We start from the raw sequence: 20,266 nt of genomic DNA, 5'->3' as shown, positions 1-20,266 counted from the left end.
CGGTGCATCAAATTTCACATAACTACCTACAAGCTGAAATGTATTTCATGAGACAAAGACACTGTTTTTGCTTTAGCTGAACAGAAGCTTGTTTAGTTAAAGAATTGCTAAAAAAGGGAAAAAGTTCATGTTCAAAATAAAATGTTTTAAGATATAAACAAATCTTCCGAAATATGGGGATTCTCTCAGAATACACCATCACAATATTACCACATATCCCAAAAGCCATAAAAAGTAATGCTTAAGGAAATTGCTTAAATTATATTGGGCATTTTCACCACTAGAAAACATGGAACTGTTTGTATAACCATGTTATCGTATAAATCAGTATTTTAATCTCTGGGGAAGGCGGTAAGCTGGGTGGAGTGTCCGTCCAGTACAGTTGGCTTTAGAGATTCAATCGCCATAATTGATCATTACAAACGAAATAAACAGTCAACACCGCACAACATCCTTTACTGTAGAACTTGCTAGCTCAGAATCTGATCCTGAAGATGACAAAAGTATTTTAAGTGAACTCACTTTTGAAGTGTGAATATAAAACTTTGTTTCCTCCAAACAGTTTAAATTGTTAGCTGGTTGTTCAGCAACATCCACATTATCCTGCATTTTTTAGAACTAGTGGAAACCGATATCAGTTAGCAGTACATTCCAAAGCAGGATAAAAAAAAACACATTGGGAACCAGTAGCCTAATGCAATTTTTCATTAAGTAATTCCACATTTAATTCAACAATGCTTTCCCTCTGATTAAAATGCACACTGTGTGCAGAAAGTCTAGGGAAGGCTATTTCCCTTCTGATTGAGAAGGAACAAAGAGAGCTGGGATGGTGATTGGGTGCTGAGTGGTCACTATTTCAGCATAAATCCTCTCCCTCTGAATCCATTCTTTCTCTGCGTGTCAGTATAGCCAGACCCCCGCACAAAGCTGCCTCTTTCTTTCAACAACTGGGGGGGGGGGTGTAGAGTGGCTGGGCAGTGTGGGCACCAACCCATCCGGAAGAGAAGCAGTCCTACAGAAATCCACACCATGCCACTCAACCAGGGTGCCAGTTGGCAAACAAAGTATTTTCAGCAAACAAATGTTGTTATGGCTCTAGAGCTGGTCTGTGGCAGCCAACTGAACATCCCACCAGCATTACATCTCAAATCCTTATCCTGCAATTGATCACTTGTTAAACGCAGGTTGATAATTACAGTAGAAGGTTGATAAGATTTACAAGTTGCTGTTTGAAAGTGTGCTCATTTCGGATGACAGATGATGTTCGACTACCAATTCATCCACTCTCGCTCTCTCACACACACTTTGCTTTATACAAAACCAAGTTTTATTATTTGAACATACAAAGCTCAAAATAAATCTGCTGGCTGGTCTATTCTTTCAGTAACAAAAATGGAAACGTTTCACAAAAAAGTGAGTTGTTATTTGCTTTAGTCCTCCAGACTTCGAGGCCTATCGTGACCTGCCAGTAGAGATTAGCCGGGTGAGACTTAAAATTATTTATCTGTACTCATTCAGAGACCCAGTGCCTTGGCTCTGCTTGCATCTGTGTTACGCAATCAGACCTTTAGGCCCCCCCACACTTCAATTCCACCCTAATACCCCCGTTTTCAAAAAGCTTTCGGTCAGGAGGGTGCGAACAAGGGCCTCTGTTCCATCTGCAACACAAGATCACATTTCACAAGGCTGATTAGTGGCCAGGAACTGGACCTGACAATGGTGACATCATGGCCATCTCACCATTAGTCCAAAAAATGCTAAAGAAAATGACTGCTTAAACATGCTATAGGTGGCCTTTGGGTAAGGGACTGGAGCGTGTGTGTCAATGATTAAATCACACTGTAAAGTCTAGGGGGAACTTGTGCAACGGGTGAATGGAAGGTGGAATTTATCAGTTGCAGGCCATCCTAGGCAGTCTCTGCCAACGAGCATATTAGAACTGCCCAGCTTGATTACAGTACAGGGATCGTTAGCGTGACGCACAGGAACAGAGCAGTTCATAATCACACTAAATCATTTACAACAGCACAGGAGTATAGAGCCAATCATAATCCCAAATAATTGAGGCATAATAGAAGTGTTTCCCTAACCGCTGTTCAAGGACACCCAGCCGTTACACTTAGTCTATTCCAATACTAACACACCTGACACAGCTAACAAAAGAGCTTTGACTAGTTGAATCAGGTGTGCTAGTGATGGAAACACTGAATTACATGAGTCAACCAGCTGGAGAAGTCTTCTATGTACAGTACCGGTCAAAAGTTCAGACACCTACTCATTCAAGGGTTTCTTTATTTTTACTATTTTCTACATTGTAGAATAAGTGAAGACATCAAAACTATTAACACATATGGAATAATGTAGTAACCAACGAAAAGTGAAATCAAAATATATTTCAGATTCTTCAAAGTAGCCACCCTTTGCCTTGATGGCAGCTTTGCACACTCTTGGCATTCTCTCAACCAACTTCACCTGCAATTCTTTTCGAACAGTCTTGAAGGACTTCCCACATATAATAATGAGCACTTGTTAGCGGCTTTTCCTTCACACAGCGGTCCAACTCATCCCAAACAATCTCAGTTGGGTTGAGGTTGGGCGATTGAAGGCTAGGTCATCTGATGCAGCACTCCACTGTCATTCTTGGTCAAATAGCCCTTATATAGCCTGGAGATGTTGGGTCATTGTCCTGTTGAAAAACAAATGACAGTCCCACTAAGCGCAAACCAGATGGGATGGCAGAATGCTCTGGTAGCCATGCTGGTTAAAACCTCTGGCGCCTCGACATCAGCCGGTGAAATTGCAGCGCGCCAAACTCAAAATAAAGAAATAGTCATGATAAACATTCATAAAAATACAAGTGTTATATATCGGCTTAAAGATTAACTTCTTGTTAATCCAGTCGCTTTGTCAGATTTCAAAAAGGCGATTATCTGAGGACAGCGCCCCGCTTACAAAAGCATACAAACATTTTCCTACTAAGTAGAGGAGTCACGAAAGTCAGAAAGAGATCAAATTAATCACTTACCTTTGAAGATCTTCATCTGGTTGCAGTCACAAGAGTCCCAGCTACACAATAAATGTTTGTTTTGTTCAATAAAGTCTCTTTATATCCCAAAAACTCTTTATATCCCAAAAATCTCAAAAAGATTTGTTGGCACGTTTTGTTCAGTAATCCACTGGCTCCATGGCGGTCAAAACATGCTGACGAATACATCCTAATAGTACCGGTAAAGTTCATTGAAACATGTCAAACGATGTTTATAATTAATCCTCAGGTTGTCAATTGTCTAAATAAATCTAATATTTCAACCGGACAATAGCGTATTCAATAGAAAGGAAAAACAACGAAGGGCGCGCACACAGTCATGCGCGCAAACAAGTACTGCATGCTTCTCCAGTCCCCTGACAGAAAGGTCTAATTCTTCTTGATATTTCAGAAAACAAGCCTGAAACAATGTCTAAAGACTGTTGACATCTAGTGGAAGCCATAGGAACTGCAATCTGGGTCCTAACCCATTAGGCATTCGATTGAAAACCACCCACATCAAAAAAATCCCACTTCCTGGATGGATTTCTCAGGTTGTCACCTGCCATATCGGTTCTGTTATACACAGACATTGTAACAGTTTTGGAAACTTGTGTTTTCTATCCAAATCTACCAATTATATGCATATCCTAGCTTCTGGGCCTGAGTAACAGGCAGTTTACTTTGGGCACGCTTGTCATCCAGACGTCAAAATACTGCCCCCAAGCCCAAAGAAGTTAAGTGTGCCTTGAATTCTGAATAAATCAGTGTCACCAGCAAAGCACCCCCACACCTCCATGCTTCACAGTGGGAACCACACATGCGGAAATCATCCAGTCACCTACTCTGCGTCTCACAAAGACACAGCGGTTGGAACCAAAAACCTCAAATTTTGACTCCGAGCAAAGAACATATTTCCACCGGTCTACTGTCCATTGCTCGTGTTTCTTGGCCCAAACAAGTCTCTTCTTATTGGGGTCCTTTAGGAGTGGTTTCTTTGCAGCAATTCGACTATGAAGGCCTGATTCACACAGTCTCCTCTGAACAGTTGAGATGTGTCTGTTACTTGAACTCTGAAGCATTTATTTGGGCTGCAATTTCTCAGGTTGGTAACCGTATTAAGCAGAGGTAACTCTGGGTGTTCTTTTGAGGCTGTCTTCATGAGAGCCAGTTTCATCATAGCGCTTGATGGTTTTTGCGACTGCACTTGAAATGTTCAAAGTTCTTAAATTGTCCAACTTGACTGACCTTCGTGTCTTGAAGTAATGACGGACTGTCATTTCTCTTTTCCTATTTGAGCTGTTAGTGCCATAATATCGTCTTGGTCTTTTACCAAATAGGGCTATCTTCTGTATATCCCCCTACCTTAACACAACTGCTTGGCTCAAACACATTAAAGAAAGAAATTCCACAAATGAACAACGCACACCTGTTAATTGAAATGCATTCCAGGTGACATCCTTTATGAAGCTGGTTGAGAGAATGCCAAGAGTGTGCAAAGCTGGTTAGGCAAAGGATGGCTACTTTGAAGAATCTCAAATATATATTTTGATTTTAACACTTCTGGTTACTACATGATTCCATGTGTTATTTTATAGTTGTCTTCACTATTATTCTACAATGTAGAAAATAGTAAAAATAAAGAAAACCCCTGGAATGAGTAGGTGTGTCCAAACTTGACTGGTACTGTACTTTTAATTATCCAATGAAAATCTAAATCACTATAACCTATTCCAAGGAGGAGGGTGAAAGTCTTACCAATGATCAACGTCTGCGTCTTCAAACTGTCCTGAGACCCCTACTGCACCACACTCTGGAGGTGGAGAGGAAGGGTAGGAGTCAGAAGTATTTCATGAAACAACTTTCCCTTCTGGACACCTGGGTAATGTTCAGAAGTGCAAACTGTAGCAAAATGTTTTGCCATGGAAAGGGAAAATGTGTTCATTGGATAAGGCTGTACCTCCCCGTTTCGCTCCATTCAAAAATCTTTCCCTACTGAAAATGACACTTGCACAGAGTATACCTAGCATTAGGAACACCTTCCTAAAATTGAGTTGTGCGCACCCCCCCCCCCCCTTTTGCCCTCAACACGGCCTCTGTTTGTTGGGGCATTTACTTTACAAGGTGTTGAAAGCATTCCACATGGCTGCTGGCCCATGTTGACTCCAATGCGTCGCACAGTTGTGCCAAATTGGCTGGATGTCCTTTGCGTTATGGACCATTCTTGATACACAAATGAAACTGGAGTGTGAAAAACCCAGCAGTGTTGCAGTTCTTAAAAAACCGGTGCACCTGGCAACTACCATACCCCGTTCAAAGGCACTTATAATCTTAAAAACACCAGTTTAAAACCCATCAGACTCCTTTCTCCCAGCAGGGGGGGGGGGGGGGGGGGGGGGTTGGGGTAATTGATGGAAGTTTTCCCCCATTGGGCTAGCTACCTGCAATCATATCATCCGGCTCCAAGGATAATTCCAGAGATGAGGCTATGACCAAAACTATTTGAATAAATACTCATATTTCACTTTGTCGCTGTTCATTCAGTTAAGCAGTTCGTTTGAGTAAAGGCTAACTAATCAAAGGCTTGACGATTAGTTGACCAGTTCATGGTATCAGATCAGCCATGCTAGAACTGGAATAGTTCAAATAAGTGGAATATAATCAAGAATAGGCTGGGGATACACTAGCTACCCTATGGTCACAGAACAAAAAGGTCGGGTGTCAATTGCACTCTGATTCAGAAAAGCCAGGCAGCAGCGTAGCAAAGCAAAGCTTTGTGGAACCAGCAGCATTGACCTATAGAATTTATGGAATGCATGCAACAAGTGCACTCCGCCATCCTGTTTCAAACACCTCAGTCACAACTCATAAACCTATATAGGACATTCGCTGTAGCATATACATGACACTACACCCCGACCGAAATGGAATGGAATGTGCTATGCTGGCATGTAATGTAAGATGGCGACGACAGATATGGCAGTTCTGCTCCTAAGCAACTTTGCATTATTTAGTTTGGGTTATTTCTTACATTATTAGCCCAGAATTGTGTTATTACATACAGCCATAAATTACTTTTGGATATCAGAGCAGCGGTAACTCACCAGCATTATGATTTTCCCAGATTGGATCATTTGTTCGTACCCCCCGCCCCCCCCAAGGCAATTTAACTTATTCCAGAGGCTGCTCCAAAACACCGCCGGCGGAGAAGACGTATTCAGAGTGGACTTCTGGTCCGACTCACGAGGCATGCACACCATCCACTGCTTCCGAGTATATTACTCACCATTGTTCAGCCTCTGGATAATAAAGTAGACGAGCACCTGCTTCCAGAGAGACATCAGGGATTGTAACATACTCGGTTTCACGGAAACATGGCTCTATCGGGATATACTGTCCATACAGCCAGCTGTGTTCTCAGTACATCACGGAGACAGGAATAAATCTCTCTGGGAAGAAGGCAGGGGTGTATGTTTCATCATTAACTACTCATGGTGCGATTGTGATAACATACAGGAACTCAAGTCCTTTAGTTCCCCCGACCAAGAATACCTCAAATGCTGACCATATTACCTCACAAGATAATTATCTTTGGTTAGTCACAGCCGTGTATGTTCCCCCTCAAGCCAATACCACAACGGCCCTCAAGGAACTTCACTGGACTTTATGAAAACCACATATCAAAGCAAATTTCAGGAAACGTTACTGAAGTTCTACCAACAAATTGACTGTATTACTCGCTCCGGTAAAACATTGGACCACTGCTACTCAACTTTTCAAAATGCCTACAAGGCCTTCCCGCACCCTCCCTTCTGCAAATCTGAGCGACTCCATTTTGCTCTTCCCTTCCTATAGGCAGAAACTCAAACAGGAAGTACCCATGCTAAGGTCTATTCAACACTGGTCTGATCAATTGGAATTCATGCTTCAAGATTTTGATCACGCGGACTGGGATATGTTCTGGGTAGCCTCTGAGAATCACGTCAATGAATATGGTTGAGCTCAACAGGAAGTTTATAGGAGATGTTGTACCCACTGTGACTTAAAACCTACCCAACTCAGAAACCGTGGATAGATGGCAGCAGTTGCATAAAACTGAAAGCGCGAACCACCGCATTTAACCATGGCAAGGTGACTGGGAATATGGCCGAATACAAACAGTGTAGTTTTTCCCTACATAAGGCAATCAAACACGCAAAAAGGTCAGTACAGAGACAAAGTAGAGTCGCAATTCAATGGCTCAGACAAGATGTGAGGGTCTACAGACAACCACGGACTACAAAGGGAAAACCGGACAAGCTAAACACCGTCGCCCGCTTTTGAGGATAACACAGAGCCACCGACGCAGGACTGTGGGCTCTCCTTCTCCGTAGCCATTGAGTAAGACAATTATGCGCGTTAACCCTCGCAAGGCTGCCAGCCCAGACGGCATCTGTAGCTACGTCCTCAGAGCATGCACAGACAAGCGGGCTGGAGTGTTTACGGACACCTCCACTTTGTTGATCCGCAACACAGGGGCCCCATAAGGGTGTGTGCGCTAAGCCCCCTCCTGTACTCCCTGTTCACCTTTGACTGCGTGGGCACGCACACCTCCAACTCAGATAACAGATTTTGCAGATCTTTTCCGATGACAACAGTAGTAGGCCTGATTACCAACAATGAGACAGGCTACAGGGAGGAGGCGAGGGCCCTGGGAGAGTGGTGTCAGGAAAACAACCTCACTCAACATTTTTTAGATACTACTGCACTGTTTGAGCTAGGAACAAGCATTTCGCTACACCCACAATAACATCTGCTAAATATGTGTACATGACCAATAAAGTTTGACTTAGGTGTCAACATGTCTAATGTGGTGAAGGGTGAAGTTGCCCCTACATGATCTTGGATCCATTTTGCATTTCCTTCACTAAAGGATAAGATTAGGGGAGTGGAAGCTGATTCTAGATCTGTAACTAGTGGAAACGTCACCACAAAAGGTGGTGACTGTCGGAAGTCTGCTTGATTGCTTCACTTGGGCCATCTGCTGGTGGTGTGCCGCTCAATCTGAGCTAAATCTCCTAAAGCATACCCGTGGGTGGTATTCATTCAGCACCAAACAGAAAACTGACAAACAGGGAGACAACTTATACACCAATTTCCATTGCAAACATTTTAAAGAGCTTTCTGCTGCGTCCCCTAATAAATAAGACCCTCAAAAAAAGACAACACTTTATATGTCCCTTGACCTAAAAGGATTTGGGGTGGTAATAATCCAGTGATAGTTCAAATGAAAACAAGACTATGCATTTCCTTCTAACATCATACAGTGCAGTCGGACAGTATTCAGACCCCTAGACTTTTCCCATGTTTTGTTACAGCCTTATTCTAAAATAGATTTTTTAAATCTTCAATCTACAGTTGAAGTCAGAAGTTCACAAACTAGTTAATGACTTCAACCTAAGTGTTTCAACCACTCCACAAATTTCTTGTTAAACTATAGTTTTGGCAAGTCGGTTAGGACATCTACTTTGTGCATGACAAGTAATTTTTCCAACAGTTGTTTAGAGATTACTTCACTGTACGACAATTCCAGTGGGTCAGATGTTTACATACACTAAGTTGACTCTCCCTTTAAAACAGCTTGGAATATTCCAGAAAATGTAATGGATTTAGAAGCTCCTGATAGTCAATTCCACAGTGTACCTGTGGATTTATTTCAAGGCCTACCTTCAAACTCAGTGCCTCTTTGCTTGACATCATAGGAAAACCCAAAGAAATCAGCCAAGACCTCAGGAAAAAATATTGTAGACCTCCACAAGTCTGGTTCATCCTTGGGAGCAATTTCCAAATACCTGAAGGTACCACATTCATCTGTGCAAACAATAGTATGCAAATATAAACACCATGGGACCACGCAGCCGCCATACCGCTCAGGAAGGAGACGCATTCTGTCTCCTAGAGATGAACATACTTGGTGCAAAAAGCACAAGTCAACCCCAGAACAACAGCGAAGGACCTTGTGAAGATGCTGGAGGAAACAGGTACAAACGTATCTATATCCACAGGAAAACGAGTCCTATTTCGACAACCTGAAAGGCTGCTCAGCAAGGAAGAAGCCACTGCTACAAAACCGCCATAAAAAAAGCAAGACTACGGTTTGCAACTGCACATGGGGACAAAGATTGTACTTTTTGGAGAAATGTCCTCTGGTCTGATGAAACAAAAATAGAACTGTTTGGCCATAATGACCATCGTTAAAAAGTGGGAGGCTTGCAAGCCGAAGAACACCATCCCAACCGTGAAGCACGGGGGTGGCAGCATCATGTTGTGGGGCTGCTTTGCTGCAGGAGGGAGTGGTGCACTTCACAAAATAGATGGCATCATGAGGATGGAAAATATTGAAGCAACATCAGTCAGGAAGTTATAGCTTGGTCGCAATTGGGTCTTCCAAATGGACAATGACCCCAAGCATACTTCCAAAGTTGTGGCAAAATGGCTTAAGGATAAAAGTAAAATTATTGGAGCGGCCATTACAAAGCCCTGACCTCAATCCTACAGAAAATTTGTGGGCAGAACTGAAAAAGCGTGTGCGAGCGAGGATGCCTACAAACTTGACTCAGTTACACGAGCTCTGTCAGGAGGAATAGGCCAAAACTCACCCAACTTATTGTGGGAAGCTTGTAGATGGCTACCCGAACCGTTTGACCCAAGTTCAACAATTTAAAGGCAATGCTACCAAATACTAATTGAGTGCATGTAAACTTCTGACCCACTGGGAATGTGATGAAAGAAATAAAAGCTGAAATAAATAATTCCCTTTACTGTTATTCTCACATTTCACCTTCTTAAAATAAAGTGGTGATCCTAACAGACCTAAAACAGGGACTTTTTACAAGGATTAAATGTAAGGAATTGTGAAAAACTGAGTTTAACTGTATTTGGCTAAGGTGTATGTAAACGTCCAACTTCAACTGTATATTGCACTGGTCATCCCCAAAGCCAACACTTCCTTTGGCCGCCTTTCCTTTTCCAGTTCTCTGCTGCCAATTACTGGAACGAATTGCAAAAATCTCTGTAGCTGGAGTCATATCTCCCTCTCTAACTTTAAGCATCAGCTGTCAGAGCAGCTTACCGATCACTGTACACAGCCAATCTGTAAATAGCACACCCAACTACCTCATCCCCATATTATTACTTACCCTCTTGCACAACAGTATCTCTACTTGCACATCTATCACTCCAGTATTAATGCTAAACTGTTTTTTTTCACCTCCATTACCTATTTATTGCCTACCTCCCTACATCTGCAAGCACTGTAAATAGATTTGTCTATTTTTCTTTTCTATTGTGTTATTGTCTGTACGTTTGTTTATGTGTAACTGTGTTGTTGTCGCACTGCTTTGCTTTATCTTGGTCAGGTCACAGTTGTTAATGAGAACTTGTTCTAATAAATAATTCTCTCCTATTATTCTGACATTTCACAGTCTTAAAATAAAGTGGTATTCCTAACTGACCTAAGACAGGTTATTTTTACTAGAATTAAATGTCAGGAATTGTGAAAAACTGAGTTTAAATGCATTTGGCTAAGGTGTATGTAAACTTCCGACTTCAACTGTACATACAATACCCCATAATGACAAAGCGAAAACAGGTTTAGAAGTAAAAAACATTTCCATAAGTATTCAGACCCTTTGCTATAAGACTTGAAATTGAGCTCAGGTGCATCCTGTTTCCATTGATCGTCCTTGATGTTTCTACAACGTGATCGGAGTCCACCTGTGGTAAATTCAATTGATTGGACATGATTTGAAAAGGCACACCTCTCTACATTAGGTCCCACAGTTGACAGTGCATGTCAGAGCAAGCCATGAGTTTGAAGGAATTATCCCTAGAGCTCCGTGACAGGATTGTGTCAAGGCACAGATCTGGGGAAAGATACCAACAAAAAAGAAATTGGCTGCAGAATTGAAGGTCTTCAAGAACACAGTGGCATCCAATGGAAGATGTTTGGAACCACCAAGACTCTTCCTAGAGCTGGTCTCCTAGACAAACTGAGCAATTGGGGGAGAAGGCCCTTGGTCAGGGAGGTGACCAAGAATCCGATGGTCACTAACAGAGCTCCAGAGTTGCTCTGTGGAGATGGTAGAACCTTCCAGAAGGACAACCATCTCTGCAGCATTCCACCAATCAGGCCTTTATGGTAGAGTGGCCAGACAGAAGCCACTCTTCAGTTAAAGGCACATGACAGCCCTCTTGGAGTTTGCCAAAAGGCACCTACTAAAGGACTCTCAGACCATGAGAAACAATGTTCTCTGGTCTGATGAAACAGAGTTTACTCTTTGGCTTGAATGCCAAGCGCCACATCTGGAGGAAACCTGGCACCATCCCTACGGTGAAGCAATGTGGTGGCAGCATCATGCAGTGGGGATGTTTTTCAGGGGCAGGAACTGGGAGACTAGTAAGGCTCGAGGGGAAGATGAACGGAGCAAAGTACAGAGAGATACTTGATGAAAACCTGCTCCAGAGCACTCAGGACCTCAGACTGGGGCGAAGGTTCACCTTCCAACAGGACAACGACCCTAAGCACATAGCCAAAACAACGCAGGAGTGGCTTCGGGACAAGTCTCTGAATGTCCTTGAGTGGCCCAGCCAGAGCCCAGACTTGAACCCGATCTAACATCTCTGGAGGGAGAGACCTGAAAATAGCTGTGTAGCGACACTCTCCATCCAACTTGACAGAGCTTGAGAGGATCTACAGAGAAGAATGGGAGAAACTCCCCAAATACGTGTGCCAAGCTTGTAGCGTCATACCCAAGAAGACTCGAGGCTGTAATCTCTGCCAAAGGTGCTTCAACAAAGTACTGAGTAAAGGGTCTGAATACTTATGTAAATGTGATAAGTTTTTTATTTTATGTGCAAAAATGTCAAACTTGTTGCTTTGTCATTATGGGGTATTGTGTGTAGATTGAGGTGGAAAAAAACTATTTAATCAGTTTTAGAATAAGGCTGTAACGTAACAAAATGTGAAAAAGATCAAGGGGTCTGAATACTTTCCAAATGCACTGTACATTAATAGGTGTACTTGTGTGCTAGTGCTTTAGCTTACATTTTATTTCTACTGGACTGCTGAACAAGCCTTAAACAGCTGAATTTGCTGCGTTTCTTAACCCTTAACACTCATGAGAATTGGCCTATATCATGGACAACACTCAATTAAAATGTTTCTTACAGTAGAAATATGAAAAGCATATGCATAACCATGGTAGAAATTGAAAGCGAACAGTCAAGATTATTGGGAAATTAATAGATCAAAAGTTGGACAAAACTGTCCAGCTGACTAGACAAACCAAATATTACTGTTCATTTTGTGCATTTTCACCTCTGTACTTTTTGCAGCATTTGTTGATACCGAAATGAATACATTCAGTAACATAAGGGCTACTTCAAACAATAGTGAAACGTAGCGTTATTCAGTTTGGAATTCGAGGCTAGCCTACTGATGGGGTGCTTAGTACTGTTTAAGTAAAACCCTGGCAGGAGGTTCAGGACATCAAATTGATTCCCTTCAATAATCTAATGCTGATGTGTGTCGCTGATGTTTCATGCATCTTCATCAGAGTATCTTGCATTTTTCCAGTCCTACCACAAAATGTCCACCCCCTAGGACCTACTGTTACCCAAATCAAGGGTGTTCATTAGGCACCAAACAGAAAGACTGAAATGGTGAGGTTCAACTTGGACTCATTTTCTTTTTCCATTGCATGCCCTAATGAACATGACCCATGTACATATACAAAGCAATGCAGACCACATTCTAATGCATTTCAAGCTTATACCATTGCAGCATCCCGTTGGGGTGTCCTCGGGCCTGACCCCGGCCATGCAGTGGTGTTTCTGGGATGCAGAGTCGGCCAGCATCCCCTCCAGTCTTTCCAGGGTGGCCTGGCCCTCCAGGGTGAGCTGGGACAGACCCTCCTCAAAGTTGTAAAATGTGGGCAGGTCTATCTGACCCTGTTCTGTGGGTGGGGAGACAGGAGACCGAAAGGTTAGTCAAATGTCCACATATAGTTGACATTGGGCACCCCAATTAAAGTATTCTGTGGGACTGTAAAGTATTGTGGTTTTCAAATGAAAGTAAAAAATAAAATAAAAAATTTGGGGGGGTACAGTTACTTTATGCGTTAAGGCATGGCATCATACACCAGATATATACTTTGGTGAAAGTTAGCCAACTTTAATTATTCTTTTAGCACTGACATAGTCCAACAACCTGAATGAGACAAATTAATGTGCATCCTTATACTGATCACAGAACAGTTGTCAAGGTGTCGAGGAGGTGCACTGAGGACATTTGGACATGAAACATCCAAGTCTAGATGTCAAGAAATAAGTTAATTTGTAGGCAAGAAAGATGGGTTGTGTTCATTAGTCGCCAAAACAGCAGGAAGACTAAAGCAGGGAGGGACTACCTGGACTTGTCCAATGGGAAAGGTTAATTTGTTTCCCCGTTGCAAAACATTCTGTTGTGTGCCCTAATGAATACTGAACATGGTCATGGTGTGCTCACTCACCAGCTTCTTCAACATCGTACTCATCTCCCTCAAAGTCAGAGTCGGAGTCTTCAGGGTCAGGGTGCAGGGCCTGGCATTCAGAGATGGCTGAGAACATGGGCTCCACTGGAGGGTGGAAAAAAAACTCAAAGTATTTTGGAAAGTTGTCCAAACCAACCCTTTCCCCAAACCGTAGATTTACAGCTGTAAAAGGGACCATCAATTTGGTCCAATCTAAGTAACATTCCTTTGAGGTTCATTTTTCAAATTTAGCTCAGGCCTGAAGAATATCTATTACGAGCTCACAATAGGGTGAAGTATGCATGAATGGTATTCCACAGTTCCCACTTACAGGTAGCCTTATCACTGGGCACAAAACGGATCTCTGTAACAGGACTTATGGAATCCGCGTTGCAGTCATCATCAGTACTCTCATTATCCTCTTCCTCCGCACACTTATCTGGGGGGGGGGGGGAAATAGAGAGAAGACTTGTTAGTCTGTTTACACAGGGAGCCCAATTCAGATTTATATCACTTAATTTGTCTTTTGACCAATCAGACAGATCTTTTGCTACTAAAAATTGGGCAAAAGATCAGAGTTGGGCTGCCAGTGTAAACACAGCTATAGAGTCAGAAGTGGAACAGAGCTCTGTTGCAATCTCATGACACTCACATTATGGCACACCTGCATATGCAACTAGGGCTACTGGTGAGTGTATTCTCCCACACACACACAGAGCAGTGGAACCGTGTTCTCTAGCGTGATGAATGACGCTTTACCATCTGGCAGTCCAACGGACGAATCTGGGTTTTGCGGATGCCAGCAGAACGTACAGTGCCAACTAAAGTTTAGTTGAGAGGCTGTTTTTATATGGTTCAGGCTAGGCCCCTTAATTCCATTGAAGGGAAATCTTAACACTACAGCATACAATGACATTCTAGACAATTCTGTGCTTCCGACTTTGTGGAAGACCCTTCCCTGTTTCAGCATGACAATGCCCCTGTGCACAAAAGGATGTCCATACAGAAATGGTTTGTCGGGAACGGTGTGGAAGAACTCGGCTTGCCTGCACAAAGCCCTGACCTCAACCCCATCAAACCTTGGAGATTAATTGGAACGCTGACTGCGAGCCAGGCCTAATCACCCAACATCAGTGCCCGACCTCACTAATGCTCGTGGCTGAATGGAAGCAAGTCCACGCAGCAATGTTCAAACATCTAGTGGAAAGCCTTCCCAGAAGAGGGGAGGCTGGTATAGCAGCAAGGGGGGGGGGGGGGGGGGGAGACCAACTCCATATTAATGCCCATGATTTTGGAATGAGATGTTCAAAGAGCAAGTGTCCATATACACTACATGACCAAAAGTGTGTATATGGGTAAGGTGACTAGGCATCAGGATATTTGAAACAGTAGCAGCAATGTAAATTAAGATTTTATGCGAGTGTGTGTGCGCATAGTCAGTATACATGTGTGTGCATGTTATGTGTGTTGAGTCAGTGAGTGTGTAGAGTTCTGCAAGTGTGCATAGAGTGCAAAATCGCATGCGAGTCCTTAGTGATTTGGACACTAAGGAACTTGAAGCTCTTGACCCACTTCCACTGTAGCCCTGTCGATGTGGACGTGCTGCCACCGTTTCCTGTAGTCCACGATCAGCTCCTTGGTCTCACTGATGTTGAGGGAGAGCTTGATGTCCTGGCACCACACTGTCAGGTCACTAACCTCCTCCCTGTAGGTGGTCTCATCGCCAGTGATCAGGCCTACCACCATCGTCAGTAAACTTGATGGTGGTGCTGGAGTCATGCGTTGCCGCGCAGTCCTGGGTGAACAGGGCTAGCTAGCTAGACTAGCTTATTCTTTCAGTACTATATTCCAGAGGTGGGACCAAGTCATAGTTTTACAAGTCACAAGTAAGTCTCAAGTCCCAAGGCAAATCCCAAGTCCTAAACTTTGAGTTTCGAGTCCTAAACAAGTCATAATGTGCTCTTCACCAAATGTAATACATAATTTTAACAAGAGTAATAGTTAGTATATTACATTTACGCAAATCATGATTGCTTTTAAAAATATCTATACATTTATTCATTTCCAAATAAACATATTTCCATGGAAATACATGGGAAGCCATGAGCAATCGGGCGATGTAGGCTTGTACACAATCGCCCAAACTTCACACACACACACACACACTCTCTCTGTGTGGTTACAGTAGGTCAATGGTTTTTGGAACAGCAGTAACATCAGGCAGGATTTAGGCTACCAACTGCCTAGCCAGTTGTAGCGCAATCTTGGGTGCAATGATCACGTTACCGCACTGACTGACTGGAGGCTCATTGATTTAACGTTACCCTACATGATACACTAGTAAAGTTATAAAATATATAGCTGTCGGCTAGATTAGCCACGACTTACCGTTCTTTGGTCAGCTTCAAATGTCGAACAAAGTTAAATTGTTGCGCCTCCGTCTGTAATTTCCTTCCCGCATGTTTTGCAAGTTGCAATATGTTTTTTGTTGATACAGCGTCGTCTTTATATCTTTGGGTATCATCTTTCCAAGGGCTCCATCTGAATTCACCCGCCGACGTTCCTCTGCACTGCCACGCCCAACTTTTTCTCAGCTGGCACAATTTGATTGGCTGCTGTCCGATTCAAACTGTAATCCGTTAAATGCAGTTGATGCGCTGCACACTTTTTAATAGCATCATTTTTCATATTTGGGCATCAAGTCAGGTCGAGTCATAAGGCTCAAGTCAAGTCAAGTCACTGGTGTTAAAGTCGAGTTGCAAGTCATATGTGACTCGAGTCCACACCTCTGCTAAATTCATTCTCTGATCCATTAATTGGATGGACAACATGTCAGTTCATACTGCAAGAGCTGAGGTTGGGCAACATCCTTCGGAAGTCGTCATAATTACTGTTTAAGTCTATTTAAGGGGTTGAGAAACATGAGCCTCCAAGGGTTTGTATTGAAGTCAATGTACCCAGAGGAAGACAGAAAATAGCTGTCCTCCAGCTACACCATGGTGCAACCCAAGAAGGTGCCGTTGAGGATACTGTTGACCACTGCAAAACGGTATTTCAAATCAGTTATTGGTGACAAGTGAATATATTTAGTATTGTTTTATCTAAAAAGGATAACTTTAATGTTTAACTATTTACATTTCTGAAATTAACTGAGTAAGGGGCTTGATTCATGACATTTACTCAATAATGCCATGTTGCTCTACACATCTTGCCGTGTTAAACTGCAGTATTCGTGTAACATTCCTGGGTAATGAGATGTCAGACAAGTCTTGCCTACTCGGCAATGCACAAGACAACTTTTCAATCAGAACTGTATACAGATACACCTTCGGACTTGGGAAAAGTGTTCCCAAACAGGCACCGCAAGGTGGGTATATGTAATAGAACTAGACCAGAGCTAGACCTTGGTCTAGAACTTGGGTTAAGGACAACCCTCCTCTCCCAAAGGATGTCAGCTCTTTCCATAAAAGCCCCACAAAGCTTAACTCAAAGAAAAAAAAATACTTTCATTTTGATCTTACACTACCTATACAAGCAAGTGTCCAACGTGCAAATGGAACAATATTTTATTTACATTTAAAACACACTTGTTTGGTAGGAAAGATGGAAGGTGGCCAAGCGGCTTATGAATCTAAGAGCACTACAATCAGAGTTAACTGGCATTAATAAAATTAAGTTTAATTTAAAGTTCCACATTTTGTTAGTCGTATGTACAGGATACACATGGTATACACAGTCCAACAGAATGCTTACTTGCAGGTTCCTTCGACAATACAACAATTGGCACAACGAATAGGCATAAGCGAGCAAGTGAAGTCTATAATGACCTTGGCATGACCTGAGACATAAAGCAAAAACACTGCTTATTGTTTAGTCTCTGTAGCAACTCAGCTGTAAATAAGCTCTCAAGAGCATCGGATGTCCGAGCAACCGTGACTGGCAGCTCGCCCATCCGCAATATGACAATGAGCCTCTCTAGGGGTTAAAAACAGGCCATTCAGCAGCGGGTGAGTATGTGTGGGATGAATGGTGGCTGTTCCTGACAGGACAACCTGGTCTCAAGAGTATTTTCTATTATTCTTGATGTAAATCCGAGGAACTCGATTTAGTATGGTATGTATTAATTTGTGGTTGTCCAGCGCCCATTTCATATGATATGTTAAGAACTTGCTACATGTAAAATATTTTACACATTAGCTAGGCTTTATTGTTAAGTTTAGGAGTTAGGTTAAAGGGTTAAAATGCTAAAGTTGTCCGTGATAAGATTTGAATTCGCAACCTTTGGGTTGCTAGGCGTTTGCTTTATATGCCCACCCATCCACCCTACTTTTGATTCTGCATTAAGTAACTAATCTGTTTTACGTAACCATACCAGACTAATGGAGTTATCCCGGGTTCACGTTTACTATGCTACGTCTAGTCTGAGACCAGGCAGGACAGGAGGCATGCCAGTGTGAATCATTAGTTATTATGGTGAACAATAAATAAATGCTTATGTCATTTGGGCTGTTTTGAGGGTTGCTTTTATTTTCATTTTTTAATGAAAAGGCATTAGTCAAATTAAGTTGCAAAATCGTGTGCAATGGAAACTGGTTACGTTAACGTTGGGAACCAAAGAGAAAGAAACTGAGGGCCCTTCTGAATTTGTCTTAGAGAAACTCTTTACTCCAAAAGTAAAACGTTTTGTAATTTAACGGTTTGTTGCGACACGGAATCAGAATAAATGAATACACCCTTACTTGTGTGTACAAAATGTAGGCAATGCCGTCTGTCTTGGCATGCACCCGACTGTGAAAACCCGCTTATGTCGAAGCAACGTTTTCGAGCATAATTGTATACAATAATTAGGTCTATGTACAGGCTCAACTTTTCATAATGGTATGGTCTCATTGCACCTCGGAAAGTGAGACTATTCTGAATACACTGGAATTGAGAGAAAGACAAAGTATCTTTGGAGGAACCTTACCGTTGAGTTTGGTGTTGACCATGACGTACAGGTGCTCTCCTGGGTACGCAGTAAAGTCGCGTGAGATTGCATGGAGGCTGATTGACGGGTATTTCAAAGAAAACCCCATTCCAGACCCATCGAACCATGATACACATCTGAGAAGAGATTAGACAAAAATGTAATTAAAAATACATTTTACGCACTTTAGGTAGCCAATATGAGTAAAGGCCTTTGTCAAACACATACTAGTCGATTTCAATCAAAACGCGCAGTTTCTTGATAAGTAATCTGGAAACACTCACGTTTCTGCAATGTACAGAGTCCCTGGTCCCAGCCCTTCACCATTCCAAACAGCGGTGATTTCACCTTGATTGCACCGTATTCCTTCACTTGGAGGAGATACGTTTTTCAGATTCACCATCGTGGCTTCCCTGTCCTCCCAACCCGCCTGGAGTGAATTAAACATGTTGATAGGATAGTTTCCACCTATCTGCAGATTTATAAACAAAGATGTATGATTTCCGGAGAATTTTGAGGTTACCTGGACAATTCGGTTACGAGAATGACACTGCGCTCCTTTAGTTGCCTTGCTGTGTTCTGAAAGTCTTTTTCAGACCCCTTTCCGATGGTTGTTTTACTCCAAACGAACTGCTTTCCACACCAGTTTCTGTAGTTGGCGGAGCGTAATCTAATTGAGATTTGGGCGGAGCAGCCGATTTATCCTCTGAGCGCTGTAATTTGGTTGTTTATAAAGTGGGCGAGTTCGTTTTAAAAGGCCCAGTGCTCCGGGTATGCGGAGTTTGTATGTAGACCATTCCATTGGTACGTAAATGACGTCTCCAATCCACCCGGGGCACCCGACCATGCAAAACAAACTCGCAAATAAACCATACGGAACTTTAATAACGACTAGGGGTGCTCTTGAGCCAAAAATCCACCTAAAATAGACAAGTATTTTCCAGAAATGCCCTAATTTGACAGAAAGGGGCACACCTCTCTACATCGATTAGCAACAAAAAAAAACGACCTAAAATATTGTTTTCATGAGTTAAGACGTGTAAATAAACCATACAGCAACCACACACGTCAACATTTCTGGAGAAAACTAAAGCAACTAAACTTCCATGAATGCATCTTTAAGGAAACATGCCCCCTCAACACTTCCTCCAGATGTTCTCAAATCAAATGTATTTATAAAGCCCTTCTTACATCAGCTGATATCTCAAAGTGCTGTACAGAAACCCAGCCTAAAACCTCAAACAGCAAGCAATGCAGATGTAGAAGCACGGTTCTCAAGTGGATATGCCTGCATTAGTCAGAAAGCTGATTGTATCAATATTTCACACCATCATGCTGATGGAGTACCTTAGTCTTTGCATGTGTGTGGATTTTCAACAGCGTCACCTGTCCCATTTTACGAGTCATGGTACCATTCCAGGTATAAATGTCTAAAAACAAGTTATTTATGACGAGTCTGATCATGATGATTAACATTTAAGGGGTCATAGTTCATGTCAACTGCATTATAACTGCAAGGTAAGTTTGCTCCTTTGCAGAAAGAGAGAGCAACTAATTTTAGGCAGACCCGGCTGTTACCTTAGTGCTGTTACATACAGGGGTCTGTGAAATGGAAACATCCTATTCCTATATATAGTGCCTACTTTTGACCACAGCCTATGACACCTGTAAAAGTAGTGCACTCACACACACACTATGAATAGGGCGCAGTTTTAGACAGGTCAT

General features: G+C 42.5%; 1 protein-coding gene across 2 annotated transcripts; it reads right to left on the bottom strand.

Moving 5' to 3' along the window:
• Positions 1–695: 695 nt before the first annotated feature.
• LOC120056892 (methylosome subunit pICln-like) lies at positions 696–19,187 on the bottom strand. Of its 2 annotated transcripts, XM_039005155.1 has the most exons (8): positions 19,065–19,187; positions 18,826–18,971; positions 18,542–18,678; positions 13,907–14,014; positions 13,576–13,680; positions 12,841–13,020; positions 4,784–4,838; positions 696–1,658 (listed from the first exon to the last, which is right to left on the bottom strand). In XM_039005155.1, coding segments are annotated over exons 2-8 (705 nt in total). In that variant the 5' UTR covers positions 18,945–18,971; positions 19,065–19,187; the 3' UTR covers positions 696–1,657. The 2 variants fall into 2 exon arrangements, with proteins under 2 accessions (XP_038861083.1, XP_038861082.1); XM_039005154.1 differs by lacking the exons at positions 696–1,658; positions 4,784–4,838 and having other exon boundaries at positions 12,048–13,020.
• Positions 19,188–20,266: the final 1,079 nt, after the last annotated feature.

Source organism: Salvelinus namaycush, chromosome 12 (assembly GCF_016432855.1).
Source record: "Salvelinus namaycush isolate Seneca chromosome 12, SaNama_1.0, whole genome shotgun sequence".
NCBI classification, from domain to species: domain Eukaryota; kingdom Metazoa; phylum Chordata; class Actinopteri; order Salmoniformes; family Salmonidae; genus Salvelinus; species Salvelinus namaycush.
The sequence above is the reverse complement of the archived record's forward strand: the minus strand, read 5'-3'. Positions and strand labels throughout refer to the sequence as shown.